Consider the following 19,998-nt stretch of genomic DNA (forward strand, 5'->3'; position numbering starts at 1 on the left):
CTGGATGTTATAAATTCACAAGAATGCAGCTGGGCTATGCAGGGTACATAAGTGTTTTGCAAGCAACACGTCGTTATTAATAAAGATCTTCCTGAAAGATTACATCATTTGTAAAAAGTAAAAAAAAAAAAGAAGGGGGAGGAGGGAAGATGGGGGGGGGAGCTGATCCCAAGGGCTTGATGGAAAGTAAATGTCTAGAAAGGAACGATGGAATAGATGTACTAATATGTCAAGTACAATTGATGTATGGATTGTGACAAGAGTTGTAAGAGCCCCCAGTAAAATGATCTTTAAAAAAAATACACTGAGGAATGAGTAAGGCACAGATTAGAGGGCCCTGAAAGGATTTCGTTCACTCTGTGACCACACTGGCTCAGTGGAAACGAATGGTGCAGAATTACACAGCTCGGCACCACTGGCTTAGCTGCGTGAGCGCCTTCCCACACGGAACTGTGGCCTGACTGTCTTTTAGGAATACACTGAGTATATTTGCAACTCGTATGTTATTGGGGCCCGTGAACTAGCTCTTTGCAATCTCCCATTTTTGTTTTGTTTTGGTTGTTGCCTAATGGGGTTGATAGCTCCACGGTGCAGCCAAGCACAGTGGTGGTGGTGGAGAATTGGGGCAAGAAGCAAAGCCCTCTCTGGCCCCCCTTCTCTGCCTGCCTGCCCTGTCTGAGCGGTTTTCTGGGGGGATCCGCGGTGGTTGTTGCCTGCCTGTGCTTATCGAAACTCACCTTGTGTTGACAGGGGACGCCCCCTTCCAGTGCTGGCTCTGTAGTGCCAAGTTCAAGATCAGCTCCGACTTGAAAAGGCACATGCGCGTGCACTCTGGGGAGAAGCCCTTCAAGTGCGAGTTCTGCAATGTCCGCTGCACCATGAAGGGCAACCTCAAGTCCCACATCCGCATCAAGCACAGCGGGAACAACTTCAAGTGCCCGCACTGCGACTTCGTGGGCGACAGCAAGGCCACGCTGCGGAAGCACAGCCGGGTGCACCAGTCGGAGCACCCCGAGAAGTGCGCCCAGTGCAGCTACTCCTGCTCCAGCAAGGCGGCCCTGCGCGTGCACGAGCGCATCCACTGCACCGACCGCCCCTTCAAGTGCACCCACTGCAGCTTCGACACCAAGCAGCCCAGCAACCTCAGCAAGCACACGAAGAAATTCCACGGCGCCCTGGTCAAGACCGAGGCCCTGGAGAGGAAGGACGCGGCCCGACAGGGCGGGCGCCAGGTGGCCAGGCTGGACGCCAAGAAGACGTTCCACTGTGACATTTGCGACGCCTCCTTCATGCGGGAGGATTCGCTGCGCAGCCACAAGAGGCAACACAGCGAGTACAGCGAGAACAAGCCCGCGGACGTGGCCGTGCTGCAGTTCCAGGTGGAGGCTGGCAAGCAGCCCGCGGCCCCAGCCAACGCCAATGCCACCGCCACGCCCCTCGCCCTGGGGCAGCTCCAAGTGCCCCTGCAGCCCAGCCAGGCGCCCCAGTTCAGCGACGGCAGAGTCAAAATCATCGTTGGGCACCAGGTACCCCAGACCAACACCATCGTCCAGGCCGCCGCCGCCGCCACAGTGAACATTGTGTCCCCTGCCTTGGTGGCTCAGAGCGCAGAGGACCTGCCTGGAAATAACCGGCTCCAGATCCTGCGCCAGGTCAGTCTGATCGCCCCTCCTCAGGCCGCGGGGTGCCCGAGCGAGGCGGGAGCCATGGCGCAGCCCGCCGTCCTGCTGACCACCCACGAGCAGGCGGAGGGCGCCCCGCTGCACCAGACGCTGCTCCCCGCGGCCCCCGGAGGCCCCCCGGAAGGGTCCGCCAGCCAGACTTTCATCACCGGCTCGGGGATTACGTGCGCAGACTTGGAAGGCCTGAACGCGCTGATCCAAGAGGGGGCCGCCGAGGTGACGGTGGTGAGTGACGGCCAGAACATCACCGTGGCCACCACCGCGGCCCCCATCTTCTCCTCGTCCCAGCAAGAACTCCCCAAGCAGGCGTACTCCATCATCCAGGGGGCCACCCACCCCGCTCTGCTCTGTCCGGCCGACTCCATCCCAGACTAGGACTTGAACAGGGGAGAGGAGAATTTTTTAAAAAGCAAGACCAAGAAAGGAAACCCGAGGTAGAAAGCTGTCTGCGGTCTGTTTACTCCGAGTGTTTTTAGGAATGCGGCCCCACCCCCAAACAGGTGTCATTCCATGTTGCTCCCGCATCACGTCTGAGAGCGCCTCCCATGTAACCGTTGTAGAATGTGAGGCGGAGCCGCCTCGAAATGAAATTCAGTGACTGGCCCGAGACAACGTTCCTTTCCAAATCCATTTCTCGACTCTAATAAAGGTTCTGTCTGTGTTTTCTTTTGTCTGGCCTTTTAAGTTAAAGCTGATGGGACTCGCAGACTAGCCCCTGTTTGAAATGCCCCAACGAGTTTGTGATGATGGTGGTGTTGGACTGGATACACCGTGGGTGGCAGGTTGACCGTGTTTTCTCTGCCGTGTGACATGGCTTACACGCGCACACACCCCTCCCCTGAAATGCTTCCTATAATCGCGGACCAACAGATGGATGGCTTCCTAATAAACTGACACGATTAAAATCTCCTGAGGGCAAAGATAGTTACCAGTCTTGGGTTGAGGTGTGAATGGAGGGGCTGCCCATTGAACAATTGAAGTGGCCAGACGAGGTGCAGCCTGTACCCGAGGACATGCTCAGAGGACCCAGCTCCCAGGCTGAGGAAGAGAAATGGGAACCGGAAACGCAGGGAGGAAGCGGAAGCAGGGACAGCTGGTGGAGGGGCTGGCCAAAGTGGGTGTGAGTTGAATGTAAAACTGGTGATCCACTCTGTAAACCTACACCCAATTTCTCAATTTACAAGTTCAAGAATAAACAAAGAGTGAAACAGAAGAAGCAAAAAGAGGTTTCTAGGTCCAGCTTATAAATATTCATGAGCCTTGAGGGCACACCAGTTAAGCATTTGGCCGCTACCTGGAAGATAGGCGTGGCATTTCTGCAGAACAGAGACCTGGCGGCCAGCTCCCACAGAGACTTCAGCCTAGGAGGCTCCGTGGGCAGGTCTACTCTGTCACACGAGGTCGCAGTGGGTCGCAATCGACTCGACAGCACCGAACGGCCACACAACACAAATAGTACTCACGCACATCACTGCCTTCCCAGTCAGATGAACTATGGTACCGGATACGGTTTGACACCGGTTGCATCGGCAGGCCCCGACGGACTCGTCCTGGGGTGACATCTGATGTAATCACCTATTACTATGTAGGGCAGAATATTCTAGGATGCCACTTTGGGGGAACCCTGGTATTTGTGCAGCAGATGCAGGGACCGGTTGAGTGGCCTCGTGCTGGCAGCCAGGTGTCTCCATCGCAGACTGCATTGTCATCGTGAGGTGCCATTGAGTTGACTCTGTTTCCTAGCGACCCCGTGTGCCACGGAAGGAAACTGCCCAGTCCTACGCCATCTTTGCCGTTGCCATGTGGAACCAACTACTGCAGACACTGTGTCGCTCCATCGCATTGGGGGGGCTTCCTCTTTTTCCCCTGACCCTACACTTTGCCAAGCTCCATGTCCGCCAGAGACGGGTCTCTCCTGATAACATGTACGGTGTACAGGCGAGATGTCTGTATTTCCTCCCAGACAGCTGGTTCGTTCTGACGCGTCTCGAATCGTTCCAGTTCATCCGCTCATCGCGCTTCCTTACTCAACGCTCAGCTTTCGAGAGCGTGGGCGGCTACTGGAAAGACCATGGCTTGGGTCAGGGGCGCTTTAGTCTTCACCCGGAGAAGTGGGTTCTCGAAACTCCCTGTCGTCTTGTAGATGGCGCCTCAGAGGATTGCAGAACTGCGGAGACAAACTTTGCGGTAAGGCAAAGCCTCACCCTTCTCCCTGGTGGTTTTGAACTGCTGACCTGTGGCTAGCAGCCCAACGTGTAAACCAGGAGGCCCCCAGGGCTCCTGCGTGTGTTGAAAGAGAAAGTCAAATTACCTGTATGATGTTTTGTTAAAATGCTGTTTGTCCAGCAGATGGAACCAGAGAGCCAGCTAGAATGATCCTTATTCTAGCCCAACAGTGTTCTCCACGAGTGGTAACACCTCTGACTTCTCCAGTAGAGTTAGCTTCAAGGAGTCCTGGTGGAGCAGAGGTTACACCTTGGGCTGCCATGTGAGTCATCAGCAGTTTGAAACCACCAGCAGCTCTGCGAGAGAAAGACCAGGCTTTCTACTTGTGTAAACAGTTATAGTCTTGGAAACTCACAGGGGTTCTGTATGAGTCAGTATTGACTTAATAGCAGTTTGGGGTTTTTTTGAACAGTGATCTTCAGGTCGTTTGGGGCAGTTAATATTGACTGAAACGTGCTCTCAGTGTCAGCAAGGCGTGGTGAGGCAAATTTAGCATGTCATGGGGGTAGTGCAAATGGGCGCGGCTGCTAGGGGAAAGGGAGGAGGTTCTGGTCCACTGGAAGTCTCCTGGGAAGACAATTCTCAGCTGTTGCAAACCCTCTGGACTCTTGACGCACACCAGGGACACCAGACGTCTGACCCTTCTCAACTACCACCGGCTTCTTAGACACACTGCCACCAATGTTGTTGCCGCTTTTATTCTCCCTGCCCTGCCCCAGCACAAATTTGTTTAGTCAAAAACATCCCAAAAGATAAACCTCAGTTTTGTTTGAAGACTATGCCCTCCTCCCCCCACCCATTTGGGGGGAGGGGGATTAATAAATAAAACCAGTGTCATGTAGTCAACTCTGATTCCTTGTGGGACCCTGTCTGTGTCTGGGCAGAACTCAGTTCCATGGGCTTTTAAGGACTGATTGTCCAGCAGTGGATGACCAGGCCTTTCTTCCAGATGCCCCTGATTGGACTTGAACATCCAACCATTCTGTTTGCAGCCCAAGCGCTTTAACCATTTGCACCACCCTGGGACTCCAGTAACGAAGTAGGGAAATTACATGATGTTGATTTGGAAAACTTGATGGTTTGTGTGTTGGACATGAGAAATTGGTTTCCTTGGGTGCACACCTCCATTATACGATCGCTGAGGACAAACGGGTGCATAAGCAAATGTGAAAAAAGCTGATGATGCCCGGCTACCAAAAGCGATAGTGTCTGGGGTCTTAAAGGCTTGAAGGTAAACAAGTGACCATCTAGCTCAGAAGCAACAAAGCCCACATGGAAGAAGCACACCAGCCTGTGCGATCACGAGGTGTCGAAGGGATCAGGTACAAGGCATCATCAGTACAAAAAAATCTTACCATAGTGAATGAAGGAGGAAGTGCAGAGTGGAGACCCAAAGCCCATTTGTCAGCCACTGGAGATCCCCTTGCAGAGGGGTCTAGGGGTGGAGATGAGTCAGTCAGGGTGTGATGTAGCACCAATGAAGAATACAGCTTTCCTCTAGTTCCTAAATGCTTCCTCCCTACCCACTATCATGATCCGAATTCTACCTTGCAAGTCTGGATAGAGCAGAGGATGTACACTGTTGCAGATAGGAGCTGGAGGCACAGGGAATCCAGGGCGGATGATACCTTCAGGACCAGGGGTATGAGTGGTGATACTGGGAGGGTAGAGGGAGAGTGGGTTGGAAAGAGGGAACCGATTACAAAGATCTACATGTGACCTCCTCCCTGGGGGACGGACAACAGAAAAGGGGGTGAAGGGAGATGTTGGACAGGGCAAGATATGAGAAAATAATAATTTATAAATTATCAAGGGCTCATGAGGAAGGGGAATAAAAAGAGGACCTGATGCAAAGGGCTTAAGTGGAGAGCAAATGCTTTGAAAATGATGAGGGCAATGAATGTACAGATGTGCTTTACACAATTGATGTATGCATGGATTGTGATAAGAGTTGTATGAGCCCCTAATAAAACGTTTTTAAAAAGATGAAATATTTCTTTTAAAAAGAGTTATAACTGGACACTTACACTAAGTCTTATGGACAAGCTCACCATCATGGTGATGCCGACTCAGTGTGACCTTATATGACAGGACAGAGCCCCTGTGGGCTTCCAAAACTAACTGGCATAGAAAGCCCCCTAAGGTTCCTACCGAATCTTTCAAGTTGCTGATGTCAACCTCATCTCATATAGTTAGTTCTTCAAAGAGCATAATGCTCAAGAAAGTCAGTTTCACTAAGTCAGGGAAACTTGTTTGAAGGGGACTTCCCGGGATGTTTTTGCATTTTGATTGAATATTATTTCAGGGCAACAGTTTGAGGGGTTCATCTAGCTTACAGATTCTAGGGGAATTTTTTTCCTGATTTTATTTTTTTAATCATTTTATTAGGTGTTCATGCAACTCTTTTTACAATCCATACATACATTATTTGTGTCCAGCACATTTGTACATATGTTGCCATCATCATTCTCAAAACACCCACTCTCCACCTGAGCCCCTAGCATCAGCTCCTCATTTTCTCCTCCCTCCCTCTGAACCCTTGATAATTTAGAAATACTTATTATTTTATCATATCTTACACCATCTGACGTCTTCCTCACCCAGTTCTCCGCTGTCTGTCCTCCAGGGAGGAGGTTACATGTAGACCTTGTCATCTGTTTCCCATTTCTCCCTCACCCTCCCTCCACCTTCCCGATATCGCCACTCTTACCACTGGTCCTGAGGGGCTCATCTGTCCTGGATTCCCCGTATTTACAGTTCCTAGCTAGGAGAATTTTTTAATTTTGTTCTGCATGTATCCCTTTTGATCAGGATTTTCCTTTCGAATCTTTGACCCAAATGTTCAGGCATGGTTGCCAGGCACCATCCAGTTCTTCTGATCTCATGGCAAAGAAGCCCCAGCTGGTGTTTGGATCCACATTTCCATAACATCTCTGCATGAGAGTTTGGACCATTTGTGTTTCCCCTTTGTGAACTTTTGATTGCTCCTCCCTCATTTTTTCAAATGGGCTCCGGGATCAACAAACTTTGAAACACACTACTGAAAATTTTCTCCAGCTCTCATTTGTCTCTTCCACTTTCATTGTGGCGTTGTTGTCGTGTTAAAATAACTGTCTTCCTATGAAATGAAGACACAAAGTATTGCTACAACACCTTAGAAACCTTTATTAAACTAAAATGTGAAGCTACTGTTGCTCTAGATAGCCTCCAGTGACTGGGGGCGGGGGAACATCTCAGAAAAGGGGGGGAGAATGGATGCGCCACCCAGAGGCCGCCAGCGGGGTCACTGGGCTGTATGTGCTAACACGGTTGAGTTGGTGGGAGTTTTGCTGTATAGGTTCTCAACATCAGTAAACCTATAGGAGAAGAACAAGCAGGGGACAGAGAAATAGAAGGGAAAAGACAGGGGAAAGCATTGAAGTTCTTGGGGAGAGTTAGTTCCTGAGAAGGCTGCTCAAAAAAAAAAAAAGTTACATTGTTTTCATTTCTGGGAAAGAAATACTACATAGGTATTATATAGAAAGGACAGCTGTGTCATTCATCATCTGAGCCAGGACACGTTTGAGAGGGAAGTGCCTTTATTGATAGCGATGCCAACACAAAACAAAAGCCCCCACCACCTCACTGCCACCAAGTTGACGCTGACTCATAGTGACACTATCGGACTGGGTAGACTTGTCCCTGTGAGTTTCCGAGACTGAAACTGTTTATGGGAACAGAAAGTTCCATCCTTCTCCCACGGAGAAGCTGGTGGTTTCTAACCGCTGACCTTTCTGATCAGAGCCCACTGCGTAACCACTTCTGATCAGAGCCCACTGCGTAACCACTTCGCCACCAGGGCTCCTTATGCTGAAAACCAACGCCCAAACCCATCGAGTCGATTCCAATGATGTGGAAAGGGCCAGGGCAAAAATGTGTGCAGCGTACCCTGTTGGCTGACAGCAGGTCCAGCCCTGAAGCTGTGGACTCGTGACTGATGCTTCCCCCTAGGGGTGGGGTGCAGCAGCACACCGGATTACATTTTACTTCCCATGGGTCAGTTTGATAAGGAAATAGTGAATTTCCAAGGCCACAATGGTGATAGCCATCCGGATTTTCCACCTAAGAGTCCAGATGTAAACTCAGTGCTGCATTTCTTGTCAACGTACGTACTGGTCTGTGCCAGTCAACCACCCGTAGGTGTGTTCTCTTACCTATTTGCCATGTCAGGTAGCTTCGATTCTTGTTTTGAGTGTCCACACTTCCTCTCTGCTACAGAATCTTGTGTGCCCACCAGGTCTGTTGGCATCATGGTGCGTGCACTGTGCTGCCCTGATGCACTGGCCTTGGGCAAAGCCATGTGGCCATTCGCTTTGGCCAATGCACCATGAGCCCAATGAGAAGAGAAGAAATCCTGGCAGTCCAAAGGTGAAGTGTTCGATGCTGACCTAAACGTCCATGGTTTGAATCCGCCCCACCCGTCAACTCCATCGCTGGAGGTGCGGGCAGTTAGACTCTCTCACATGGGGTTACTCTGTGCCCAAGCTTAGTGGCACATAACACAACCCACAATGGGATGGGAAGATCATCAAACGGGCTGGTGCATCAGGCAGCTAACCACAAGGTCAGTGGTTCAAACACACCAGCCACTCTGAGGGAAAAAAGATGAGCCTTTCTGCTCCCATAAAGATTTAGAGACCCACAGGGGCCATTCTACCCTGTCCTGGAGGGTCACTGTGAGTCAGAATCCATTGATGGCAGTGAGTGGGGTTTGGTCTGGGGTTTCCTGCCCTCCAGGGACAACCAGGAGCACATACCCAGAGTAGCTGATGGCCGAGGAGAAATGAGCAAAAACCCTTAGGGAAAACTGGCACCCACAGCCTGGAGCTCAGCCCAGCAGAGCCAGAGGGAGACAGTAAACATGTGTAACGGACAGCCACTGAGAGTGTGAGCTGGTTTGCCAGCACAGGAGGCTGCCAGGGCTCGAAGAAGTCAACGTGGGAAGCTGACAGAGCTGCCTGTGTATTCATTGCGCGGTGTTTGTTTGGCTGAGTGAAATAATGTTGCCCCAACCATGCTATTTGAAAATCCTTTTTAAGAAAAAGAGCCGTTCATCGGTGAGTTGTTGCCTTAAGATACCGTAGGCTAAGGAGCCTGCCTCCCTCCCCTCATCTCCCCTTTCCCTCTGTGTCCCTGGAACCAGGGACCACTCCCCCTGCCAGAGGCTGCAGATTCACAAATCATCCCCCAGGTGGACTCCTGGGGAGCTTGCTCATCCTGGAAAGAGGCACAGATCAGTGAGCGGGGAAAGAAAATGGTGCTGGCCGAGAATATTGAAAGTCCTACGGGATGCCAAAAGAACAAACAAATCTGTCTTGGGAGAAGAAGTACAACCAGAATGCTCGTTGGAAGCAAGGATGGCAAGACTTTGTGCTTTGGGTATGTGGTCAGGAGAGAGCATCCTGCTGGTACGGTAGAGAGGTCATGAACCAGAGGAAGACCCTCGACAAGATGGATTGGCACAGCAGCTGCAACCGTGGGCTGAAGCGAAGAACAAATGTGAGAATGGTGCGGGGCTGGGCAGTGTTTCATTCTGCTGGGCAGAGGATCTGACTCGATGGCACCGAACAACAACAGGACAATAAGTAAAGCCCCTTGGGCTGGGTCGTAAATGCTTCTAAGAACCAAATGAGGAGCCCTGGTGGTGTCGTGGGTTGCAAGGTCAGCAGTTCAAACCCACCAGCCACTACTCGGGAGACCGATGAGGCTGGCTGCTCCTGTAAAGACTGACATCCTGGGCAACCTCTACCCTATAGGGTCACTGAGTCAGAACTGGTGCAATGAGAGTCTTTCCGTCGTTCGTATTTTGTTTTGAAAACCCAAGTGGTAACCGAAGGTACCCAGGTGGCTGTCACTTGCTTGGCAATGAGGGGGTGGGGGAGTAGTTTGCTTTTGCCTTGATTGTTTTTGAAGAGAATATACACAGCAGAATGGACACCCATTCAACAGCAGTGTGTGCGTGTACAAGTCAGCAACATGAGTGACGGCTCTGCCAGCTCTGGGGCTGTTCTCACCTCCTTTCCCAGTTGTCTCCCCACCCCCACCGGTCACAGGAGCTCACTGCCCTCTGCGGTTCCTAACTTACTTTTTGAGTCACCTTGATCCCGCATGAACCAAAACCACACTCGCTGACATCGAGTTCACACGAACTCAGAGCGACCCCTGTGGGTTTCTGAGACTGTCCCTGTGGAGGAGAGTAGAAAGCCCGGTCTTTCTCCCTCGGAGGTGCTAGTGGTTTCGAACTGCCAACCATGCGGACCACAGCCCAACATGTAACCACTACACCACCAGGGTTCCTTTCGATCCCACAAAGATCTTCAAAAAAACACAGAGGGCCCTGGTATGCTTCCTTTTCTCAGCCGTTCAACTCGACTGTGGTTTAAGGAAAATTCACGGGAGTCGTTTTAGCTTAAAGATTGTCTCAAGGCCGCACTTTTGCGGGTCCTGCCAGCCTCTGTGGCTTTAGAAAGAGAATGTCTGGCTTCCGAGAGAATTTTTCATTCTGTTCTGCATCTCCCTCCCCCTTTGGTCTCCTGGAGAACCTTCGACAGAAACACACAGGAACACTCGTGAGCGGGGTGCAGGGCCGGGTGGTGTTTCATTCTGTCATACTGAAGGTCGCCATGTGTTGGCAGTGACTTGCCGGGACCTCACAACGGCAGCACTGGGGCTCACACACCACAATGGCGAGGTGGGCGTAGGCCGGCAGTGGGTCCTTCTCTTGTCCCCAGGGTCACTCAACTGCCACAAACAACAGCTGTCACCTCCCTGGGGCGTCCTGTCCCCTGGAAAAATGCTGTATTTGTTCCCCCAGGTATTCCTAGGAGAGAGTAAGACAGTGATGCGGCAAGCCAAGACAGGTGGCTCATGAGAGCAAGTCCCAGGCCGGGGCTCGCCCCCAGCGAGGTCTAGGGCACTCCCCGGAGGCTGAGGGACATGGCATATAGCTCACTGCTTTCTTTACTTTCTCTTCGATTGTTTACTTGTTTTTATTCAGCATTTTGTTGGGAGCTCTTATACATGTCATAGCGTTCCATACTTCAGATAAACCAAGCAGACTTGTACAATTGCTACTACAATCAGTTTCAACACGTTTTCTTTCTTCTTGAACTCTTCGATATCAGCTCAGCTTGATCCCTTCCCTCCCCACCCATGCCCCCACCCCCGGGAAAGTTGTTATTATTGTTATATATTATTATTCTTTTTCTTCTTAGCGCTATCTTACCCCATCCAATATATCCATTCACCTACAACTCTGTCCCCCGCGAGTGGGGCTATATAGCCATTATTGCCATCAGCCCCCTTCCCCATCCTCTTTTTTCTCTTAAAAAAAAAATAAGTTCCTTCATTTGCTCTGCGGGTTGACACTGGTCTAGAAACATGGAAATTCCACAGCCTGGGCAGGCTGCCTCAGCCTTGTTTGCTCCTAATTCATTTCCACGGCAAATTCTCGGTGCCTACTTAAGTGGAATGACCAATTACAGCCTGGAGCTCGCTATTATCATGGGTAATTAGATAATTACTGCCCTAACACTGTTATTATAAATAATAGCTGGCTCCTGGTGGCATGGTGGGTGTGCTAGGGGCTGCTAACCGCAAGACCAGCAGTTTGAAACCAGGAGCAAGAGGGGCCTTAAAGCATGAGAGTGATTGTTCTCAACCTGTGGATTGCAACCCCTTTGGGGGTCAAACGACCCTTTCACAGGGGTCACCTGAATCATAACAGTAGAAAAATGACAGTGATGAAGTAGCAAGGAAAGTAATTTTATGGTGGGGGGGTGGGTCCCCACCACATGAGGAAGGTTGAGAACCGCTGCAGTACAGGCTCAGGAAGCACCGGGCCAGTTCCACCTGTCCCTCAAGGTTGCATTGAGCCGTTACGGACTCGGAGGCAGTGAGTTGTTCAGCGTACAGGCCACCCGCCCACGTGCATGACGTCTCAGCACTGCTACGTCGCTCTCTTTTAGTGGGAAATGTCTGGGCTTTCCTTCTCTGATAGAGTTCCGTTTTGTTGTAGTTTCCCAAACGTATTTGGCCTACTGCCCCCTTGGAGGGGCGGGGTGCGGAGAAATCAAAACACCTGGCCCTGTGCCTCCCTGTCAATTAGAACGGTTGGTCCTCAGCCCCAGGCTCTTCCTGTCCCTCCTGGTGGTTCTGAAGTAAAACTGAAAACAAAAATGAAACTAGCCTACTTTCATTTAAAGGACATCATTCAGATCATGGTGATTTGCTGGGCTCGTGAATCTGTGTTGATGGCTCTCAAATACATTGCTGTGAGGGACAGACGCGGCTCTTCCATCTCAAAAGCCAAGCGAGCCCTGCTCTAGCCCATCATTCTGGATAACCACGTGTAGGTATTTGCTTTCAAAATGCCCCAGGATCTTTCCAGCACCCATCCTGCGCCCCCCCCCACACACACACCCAAGCAGGGGGTGGTAATACCCACTTAGGGAAACACTGAGTCATAAACAGGGTCTGGTTTTCACAGATTTTACTGCTACTGTCCCCCTGCCTAGACTCACACTGTCAGGTCTCCACAAGGAAAGAAGCAGGGCACACAGTAGGGTAGCCGGGGTTCTGACTCAGCCTGCGGAGCCTGTGCTCCCCAGCACTGCGTTACATGGGCCACCTACCATGGCTGTCCGTGGGGTGACCGGTCAAGCTATGCTCTTTCTCGTTCTTGACAAGCCCCCGTTATCCTGATGGGGCTCCACCCAGAGGCTTCTGGGAAGAAAGGTCTGCCATGGATTGCCCCCCAAAAAGCAACCGCTGACAACCTGATGGAACACAGGTCAACGCTGACACACCCGGGCTGTCCTCACATGGAGCTGACTCCGCAGCACCTAGGACCGGAGCTGGAATCTTCACCACGCTCCGTACAGGTGCTGTCGGGAAAGAGGAAGGTGCTCACGGCAGGGTCAAATCCACCAGCAGCTTGACGAGAGTAGGATGAGGCTGTCTGCTCCCATAAAGATGTACAGCCTCAGAAACCACGTCTAGTGTGGCTCTGCGTCAGGAATGGACTTGAGGGCAGTGGGGAAGAGATGATGTGTGGACAGAGACTGCTGGATGAGTCAGGGACTCGCTGCGTGTCTCTTGGCAAAACGATTTGTCAAAACTGCAGGTGGTCCCTTTTCTTCTTCGAAGGGGCAGAGGTTGCCACTTTCTCTGGGAATATAAGGGACACATAGACTTCACAGATGTCCTCCCAGCAGTGGGGATTTAATTAGGTTACCATTTCAGGTTGAGGGCCTCTCAGGAGAGTTCTCTATCAGGACAGCCTCTTCCCAGCTGTGCTTCCAGGCAGGCCTTCCCATAAGTCCCGGTCTTCACGCCAGGAGCCTGCTTGGTTGGCCTGGCTCCTGCTCTGTTCAGCTAGTGTCACAGGCTCTCTGTCCTCTACATTCTGAGAGGCAGCCAACCCACTCTGCCAGGCAGCCTGGGCTCAAAGCCACCTCAGCTCTGCGAGCTGGGGGCCTGTCCTGCCTTCTCCTGCTGCTGCTCTCTCTCTCTCTGCTGGGCTTCTCCCAGCCTCTGGCGGTATCTGTGTGTCTGTCTGTTTCCTGGGTAGAAACTCAGGGACCCTGGGTCCCAAAGATGTGCTCCGTCCCTTTCTCTTCTTCTTTAAGCCTAGGGAAATGAACTAATTCTTTAAGTTTCCATTCCCCCTCACAAGGCTGCCATGCATCTTATTTGCATTTTCAAGAAGCTAGCCAGTCCCTTTGGTGGGTCGCAGCACCTCATTTGCATAGCCCCACCCAGTTATTTGGTGGGAACTAACATACCACAGCTAGCAGGGCCACGTTCATTCATCGCTGCCCTGCAAAGAATCCTGACTTAGTAAGCACAGTTTTCTGTCCTCGAGTGCTCTGTCTCCCTGCGAGTTTTGTCCCTTGAGACCAAGTCATTCACCAGGCCTGGTACCTGAGTCTCAGGACCAGCAGCACGTTGCACGCATGCATCGCAAAAGAGTAAAACAGGGCTTTCCAAAAATGAGGCCACTTAATCTGTTGCTGTCACTCTGTAGATTTATAGAAGGCTTTCATAATTTTTTTTTACTAGAAAGAACGCTTGCAGAAAAAATGCAAATACAGACCACACACAATGCGATACTTTTTTCCCGGCGGGTGGTGGTGGTGTTAGACTTTATTTTTCAGAGCCATTTTAGGTTCATGGGAAAGTCATGTCCAAGGTACAGAGCGGAGCCTAGATATCTAGGAGGCACTGCGTGCTGTCAATTTGGTTGATGTGTTAGTCCGGGTAGACTAGAGAAACAAATCCAGATACTCATATATATGTAAGAGCGAGCTGTATATAAAGAGTAATTGTATATGAAGAAAACATCCCAGCCCGGTCCAGATCAACTCCATAAGTCTGATATTACCCCGCATGTCCGATACCAGTCTGTAAATTCCTCTTCAGACTTACGCAACACACGCAATGACGCCGAATGCAGGAAGATCACAGGCCAGTGGGTGGAAAGTCTTGTGGATGCAGTGGCGGTGGAAGCCTCTCAGCACTGGCTTGGGTCTCCCTCCACGTGTGGCTCCTCAAGCTCCAGGGCTCTGGCTCCATGAGTGTAGCTCCATGTGGCTTGTCAACAGAGAGAGTGTGTGTCGCGCATCCAGGGAGGAAGACAGGAATTCCCAGAATCCTCAAGAGAAGGACACATACCACCTATATATTATATAAACATTGGACTACGCATATACTATATACACATATGGGCTGTATATATGTCTCTGTGTATATGCATACATACCATCTATATATTACATATACATTGGACTACACACACACACTATATACACATATGCAGTCTATCTGTGTATGTGTATCTACATATAGTCGGAGCCCTGATGGTACAATGTTAAGCACTCAGCTGTTAAAGCATGTAGTTATTAGTGCAAACCCACCCAGCACCTCTAAGGGAGGATGGCGGGGGGGGGGTGGGGGGGGGGGTGGGGGGGGTGGTGTCTGCTCCTGTACCATTACATCAAAGGAAACCTTACAGGAAGCCCTCCTCTGTTGGTGTGAGTGGCATGGCCCATCCCACACACGTTACATACGTGTAACATACCTTTGACTTCCTGAAGGCCGCTTTCATGAGCCGTGAGGGTGGATGCAGGCAAGAGGAAATCCTTGAGGACTTCAATCTTTTCTTGGTTTCTCCTGTTACCCTGAGGATTTGGGTCTTCTTTACATTGAGTGGGAATCCACCCTGAAGGGGGCAATCTTCTATCTTCATCAGTCAAGTCATGTGATCAGAACAGACCAGTCCCTGGAGGACATCATGCTTGATGATAAAGTGGTGGGACAGCGAAAGAGGAGAAGACCCTCCCTGAGATGGTCAGGCACAGTGACAGCCACCATGGCCTGGAACGGTCACAGCTGTGAAGATGGAGCAGGACGGGCAGTCTTTCACTGTTGGGCACAGGGTGGCACACAACAGCGCCTCAAGCATACACAGGGGTCAGGGGTATCCGGTGCCCCCCGCCCCCTTCAGCTTCCAAAGAGACCACCGCTCATGCAAACATCTCTAAAGGAGCCGGCAAACACTGATGTCTCTCTTCCAGTGTCTGTACCCACATCCCAAAGGAAACGTAAAACCCTGGTGTTTTTTACTTCGAGTGACTTCATCCGACATCCCACAAACCTCCCCAAAGTCACTTCATAGCTTTTAAAATCAAAGTGAAGTTTGAGGAAAACAGCTCTGCCTTTGAGAAATGGCAGGGGGTGGGGCGGGGGAGGAACAAACACAGTAGAGAGGTTCTTCTCGAAGGTTCTCCCCGAGGTTTGGCCGAAGGCAACCTCACAAAACGCGCCTTACAGGACGCTCGCTGCCAAATCTCTGGAGACCCGCGCCAGCGACCTCTCCCGGGTTGACCCGGTCCCACCCGCGGATTAAAGACACCGGCTGCCAGGCCCCGCCTTGTGCTGCGGGGCCACACCCCGGCCACTTTGAACGCCAGGCCCACGTGACGCGCAGGCTCGGGCACGCTCGGGGTGCAGCCGGCCCTGAGTGCCTCCCCAGGGGCAGAAAGTAAACACCTGAGCAGGAGGGGCATTCCGCCGGCTCTCGGCAGGATGTCCTTTACCTGGTGCCAGGAAGGGTCCCCTCCCTCGGGTCCCTTCCAGGTCCCAGCCAGTCTGAGCACGAACGCTAATTAGCTCACCACCACCCCTCCACCCCCCACCACCCCCCGCTGGAGACGACGCTTGTCGCCTGCTGGGCGATGCCCCTGGAGGCCTCACCTGTGTGGCTTTAGTCCCCAAGCGCGTCACCGGGGTGGTCAGGAGCTGAGAGCAGGATGCGAATCCCCAGGGCCCCCGACACGTAACCCACAGCTTTGGGAATCCGTCTTTAACCAGCACCTCCCCAAACCGCCATCTGGAGCCGCCGTGGCGTAGTGGTTACGCGTTGGGCTGCTAACCGCAGTTCGAAACCAGCTGCCTCTCCGCGGGAGGAAGAGGCTTTCTACTCCAGTAAGGAGTTAATCTCCGGTCCTACGGGGTCGTTTGGGGCGGGGGTGTTTGTTTTTCAATAACTGGGCTTCCCCACCCCCCCAGATGCTGGAGACTTCTTGGTGGCTCATTTAAATTTTAAATTCGACTCAGCAGGCGTGAGCGGAGGTCGGCTTCTCAGCCTAGCAGGACCTCCCCGCGCGGTCCGGCACCGTGGCAGCTCGCCAGCATCACCTGGGGAGCCTTCCACACACGCGCGCGCGCGCAGATGAAGGCCCGGTGCCGGTCCAGCCCCCATTAAATCGGAATCTAGCCGCGTGACCCGCGCCGCAGCCTCGCCTCGCCTGGGAGCTCGTTAGGAATACAGACGCTCAGGCCCCAGCGCAGAGCCGCGGACTCAGAATCTGCATTTTAACGAGCTCCCCAGCGATGCCGCGCGCGTTCGAGTTGGAGCGGCGCGGCGCGGCTGAAATTTTAATGGGCCGACGGATCACCTGGGGAGCTCGTTAAAATGCAGGCACGGTTTCTCCAACTTCTGGAGTGCGCGCGAGTCACCTGGGGATCTTGTTAAAATGCAGATTCCGAGTCCGCGGCTCTGGGGTGGAGCCCGAGAGCGCGCAATTCCAGGCGGCTCCTCGAAGGTGCGGAGGCGGCCCGGGAGCCCGGCGACCCCTGAGGGCCTGGCTCTGGGCCAATCAGCCGCTGGGGCCCGGGATAAACCGCGCCGCTGCCGGGCAGAGCTGCCGGGACATGCGCGTTCCGGCCGCGGTGGGAGGGTGGGGGTAATTTCCCAACTCCGGGAATCCGCCGGGGGAAGTAGGCCACTCAGAGGGAGTCTCCCGGAGGCCGTGTCCGCTGGCCATGTCGCGGCGCAAGCAGGCCAAGCCCCAGCACCTCCCCAGCGAGGAGCCGCGGCCCGGGCGCCGCGCGCGGGCCGAGGCGACGGGGGAGCCGGGTGAGTAGCGCTGCGGGGGTCCAGAGGGGAGGGTCCTGGACGTGTCCCGGGGCCGCGCGAGTGCCAGGGCCACGGGCGGGCAAGGGCGGGCGAAGCTTCCGCGGCTGGAGGACCTGGCCTTCCACCCGAGGCCCCCTCCTTTCGTGGGTGACACCTTCTTGTCAATTACAGCCTCCGCGGCTAAGTTACGCCCCTCCGCGCGCACTGGCTTCCAGCCACTCCCGGCAAGAGCTGGGAACTGCACATCGCCCTGCAAACACCCCAGAACGGTATTGCGAGACCACCCCCCACACACACCCCCGTCTTTGGGGCGCGAGGTCCCCCAGATGCCCGATCTCCTTGGCGCCGGGCTGGGCTGCGCTCCTGGAATGTGGGCGTTCTGGGGCGAGTGGCCTGGGCGTCCTTGCCGTCGGGGGGCAAGCATTAGAAAAGGGTCCGCGTTCCCGAGACTTGTCAGGTACTAGGCATTGGGAGCGGGGGTAGGGGGCGGGGGGAACGGGCACACAGCCCTAAACAATAAGGACAAAATTCCCGTGGCGGCCCAATGATTAAGGGTTTGGCTGCTCACCAGAGGTCCGGTTGGCCCCTTCGGGAGAAAGATGTGTCAGTCCAATCGCTGCTTTAAAGAATACAGTCTGGAAACCCCAGGAGGCGGCCCATCCAATGGGGTCGCCATGAGTCCAAGGACTGGACTGTCTGTCGGTTTTGTCTGTTGTTAACCGGATGCTCATGGGCCAATGTGGACAAGCAAGACAACGGGAAGGTATTGGGAGTGAGTGTAGGGTCGCTGTGAGTCAGCACGAGGGCAGTGAGTTGTTGGTTTGGTTTTTGGTAGGGAATAGCATATGAAGTCGCTAGGGAAAGCGCTAGGGAGGCTTTTCCCACTGTGGGCCCTTGTTGTAAAAACCCCAAGGATGGAGCCGTTCAGCCACCATCTCTCGGGGATCTCTTTCCAGCCTGAAATGCAAGGAAAAGGGTGCAGGGACCTCAGAGGACTGGGGAAGGGTTTGATCCTTCAGGGATCTAGTGGGCTGTGGCAGGGGTGGGGCTTGGCTGACCCCAGCTGCCATGTGGAGACCCCCAGGAGACCCTCTCGGCCTTCAGCGAATGGACTCACTACCATGGAGACGATCCATAGCCACACATTTCTCCTCTGTGGTCTGTGGCTCAGAACTATCCCCATGTGCATAGCCCCCAACTCAACTCGTGGGAATCTCCGTAGGGTGAGGGCCGGAATCTATGTCTGAAGTGCTCTCTTTCCGATCCCCCTGCACAGAGGAGAACAGTCCAGCTTTGTGCTACTTCTCGTTGCCCTCCCTGGCTAGTACCTTTTCCTTTTAAAAAAAATGTCATCCAAGGTAAGAGGAGGGAGGGGGCTTTCCCTGAACTTTCTCCTCTGCCCTTTCCTTCTCCTGGAAAACTGGAGCCTCCTAGACCCGGACCCTACTACCTCCGCACCAACTTCTCCCTTGTGTGGGGGGCTCAGTGAAGCTTTTTCTAATTTTTATGTTTTTCTGTCCCGGGACACTGCTTTTTTCTAATTCTGTGTGTCCGAAAGCCAAAGGAAGCTCAGTTCTCAGTGGTTATGCACTCTGAGCTGAGGAAAGGAGCGTCAGTGGTCCTGCCACTCCGTGGAAGAAAGCCCTGGCTATGTTTTCATAGAGACTTACAGCCTCAGAAACCCGATGGAGACAGCTGCTCTCACCTATCACGTTGCGATGAGTTGGAATCAACTCTGACGGCACTGGCTCTGTCTGTGGGTTGTGCTTTTCAGAGCTGCGTGTGTACTGGAGCCACCTGGGCATCCACTTTACGAGTGGCTTCATCTTGAAGTGAAGGAGGAGTCCACCTTCTCTTATCATCTGGGAAGGAGGGGTGGGGTTGGCCTTTAATTCACAAACTAACTGATCTCTCTTTTTTGAGTTAAGCTCGAGCTTCGATGGTCCCTCTTATTGTGTGGTGGTGGTGTTTTCTCAGGCTGAGATCTCTCAGGAGTACTTGTAAGAGAGATTTCTGAACCTTGGTTTGGCTTTGAACCACAGGAAGTTGTTGTGATGGGCTATTTGAGCTCATGAAATGGCAGCTTTGCCAGGCTCCACCCTGCTGAAGTCAGACGGGTGTCAGGGACTCCCAGGTCCCCCTTGAGCCTAGCCAATGAGCGACATGTGAACACTCATTGATAGCAACACTCATTGATAGCAACCCCATAGGACGGACAAAGACTGTCCCCTTTGCGTTTCTGAGACCGTCAGTCTTTCTCCCTTGGAGCAGCTGGTGGTTTTGAACTGCCAATCTTGTAGTTAGCAGCCCTAACATGGATGAGTCAGAATGGCAGTGAGGTTTAGTGTGTTTTGTTTTGTTTTAGTTACACTGAAAGGAGACTTGGTGGTCCGATGGTTAAAAGTATTCAGCTGTGAACCAAAATTTGGGAGTTCAAACCTCCCAGTTGCCCCCTGGGAGAAAGACCCACAGCCTGCTTCCATACAGCGAGTGTTAGAAAACCGATGGGGGCAGTTCTGCTCCATCCCACGGGCCGCCCTGAGTTCGAATCCCCTCGGCAGCAGTAGGCGTGGTTCAGTTTTAGTTGGGTTAAGCTGAAGGCGGCTTGCATCTTTATTAGGTTTGGGGGGA

General features: G+C 52.8%; 1 protein-coding gene across 3 annotated transcripts in view; it reads left to right on the forward strand.

Annotated features, from left to right (window-relative positions):
• The window catches only part of ZFP64 (ZFP64 zinc finger protein), a 69,932-nt gene that overhangs the window by 38,370 nt on the left and 11,564 nt on the right, over positions 1-19,998 (forward strand). For 2 of the 3 annotated variants that reach the window (XM_075528523.1, XM_075528522.1), the window contains exon 6: positions 751-2,343. The exons of the other annotated variant lie outside the window; for it this stretch is intronic. In XM_075528523.1, coding sequence (XP_075384638.1) covers positions 751-2,057 — 1,307 coding nt within the window. In that variant the 3' untranslated portion in view covers positions 2,058-2,343. Of the gene's footprint in view, positions 1-750; positions 2,344-19,998 lie in introns of those variants that run through there. 3 annotated transcript variants of the gene reach the window in all.

Source organism: Tenrec ecaudatus, chromosome 12 (genome assembly GCF_050624435.1).
Source record: "Tenrec ecaudatus isolate mTenEca1 chromosome 12, mTenEca1.hap1, whole genome shotgun sequence".
Lineage (NCBI taxonomy): Eukaryota > Metazoa > Chordata > Mammalia > Afrosoricida > Tenrecidae > Tenrec > Tenrec ecaudatus.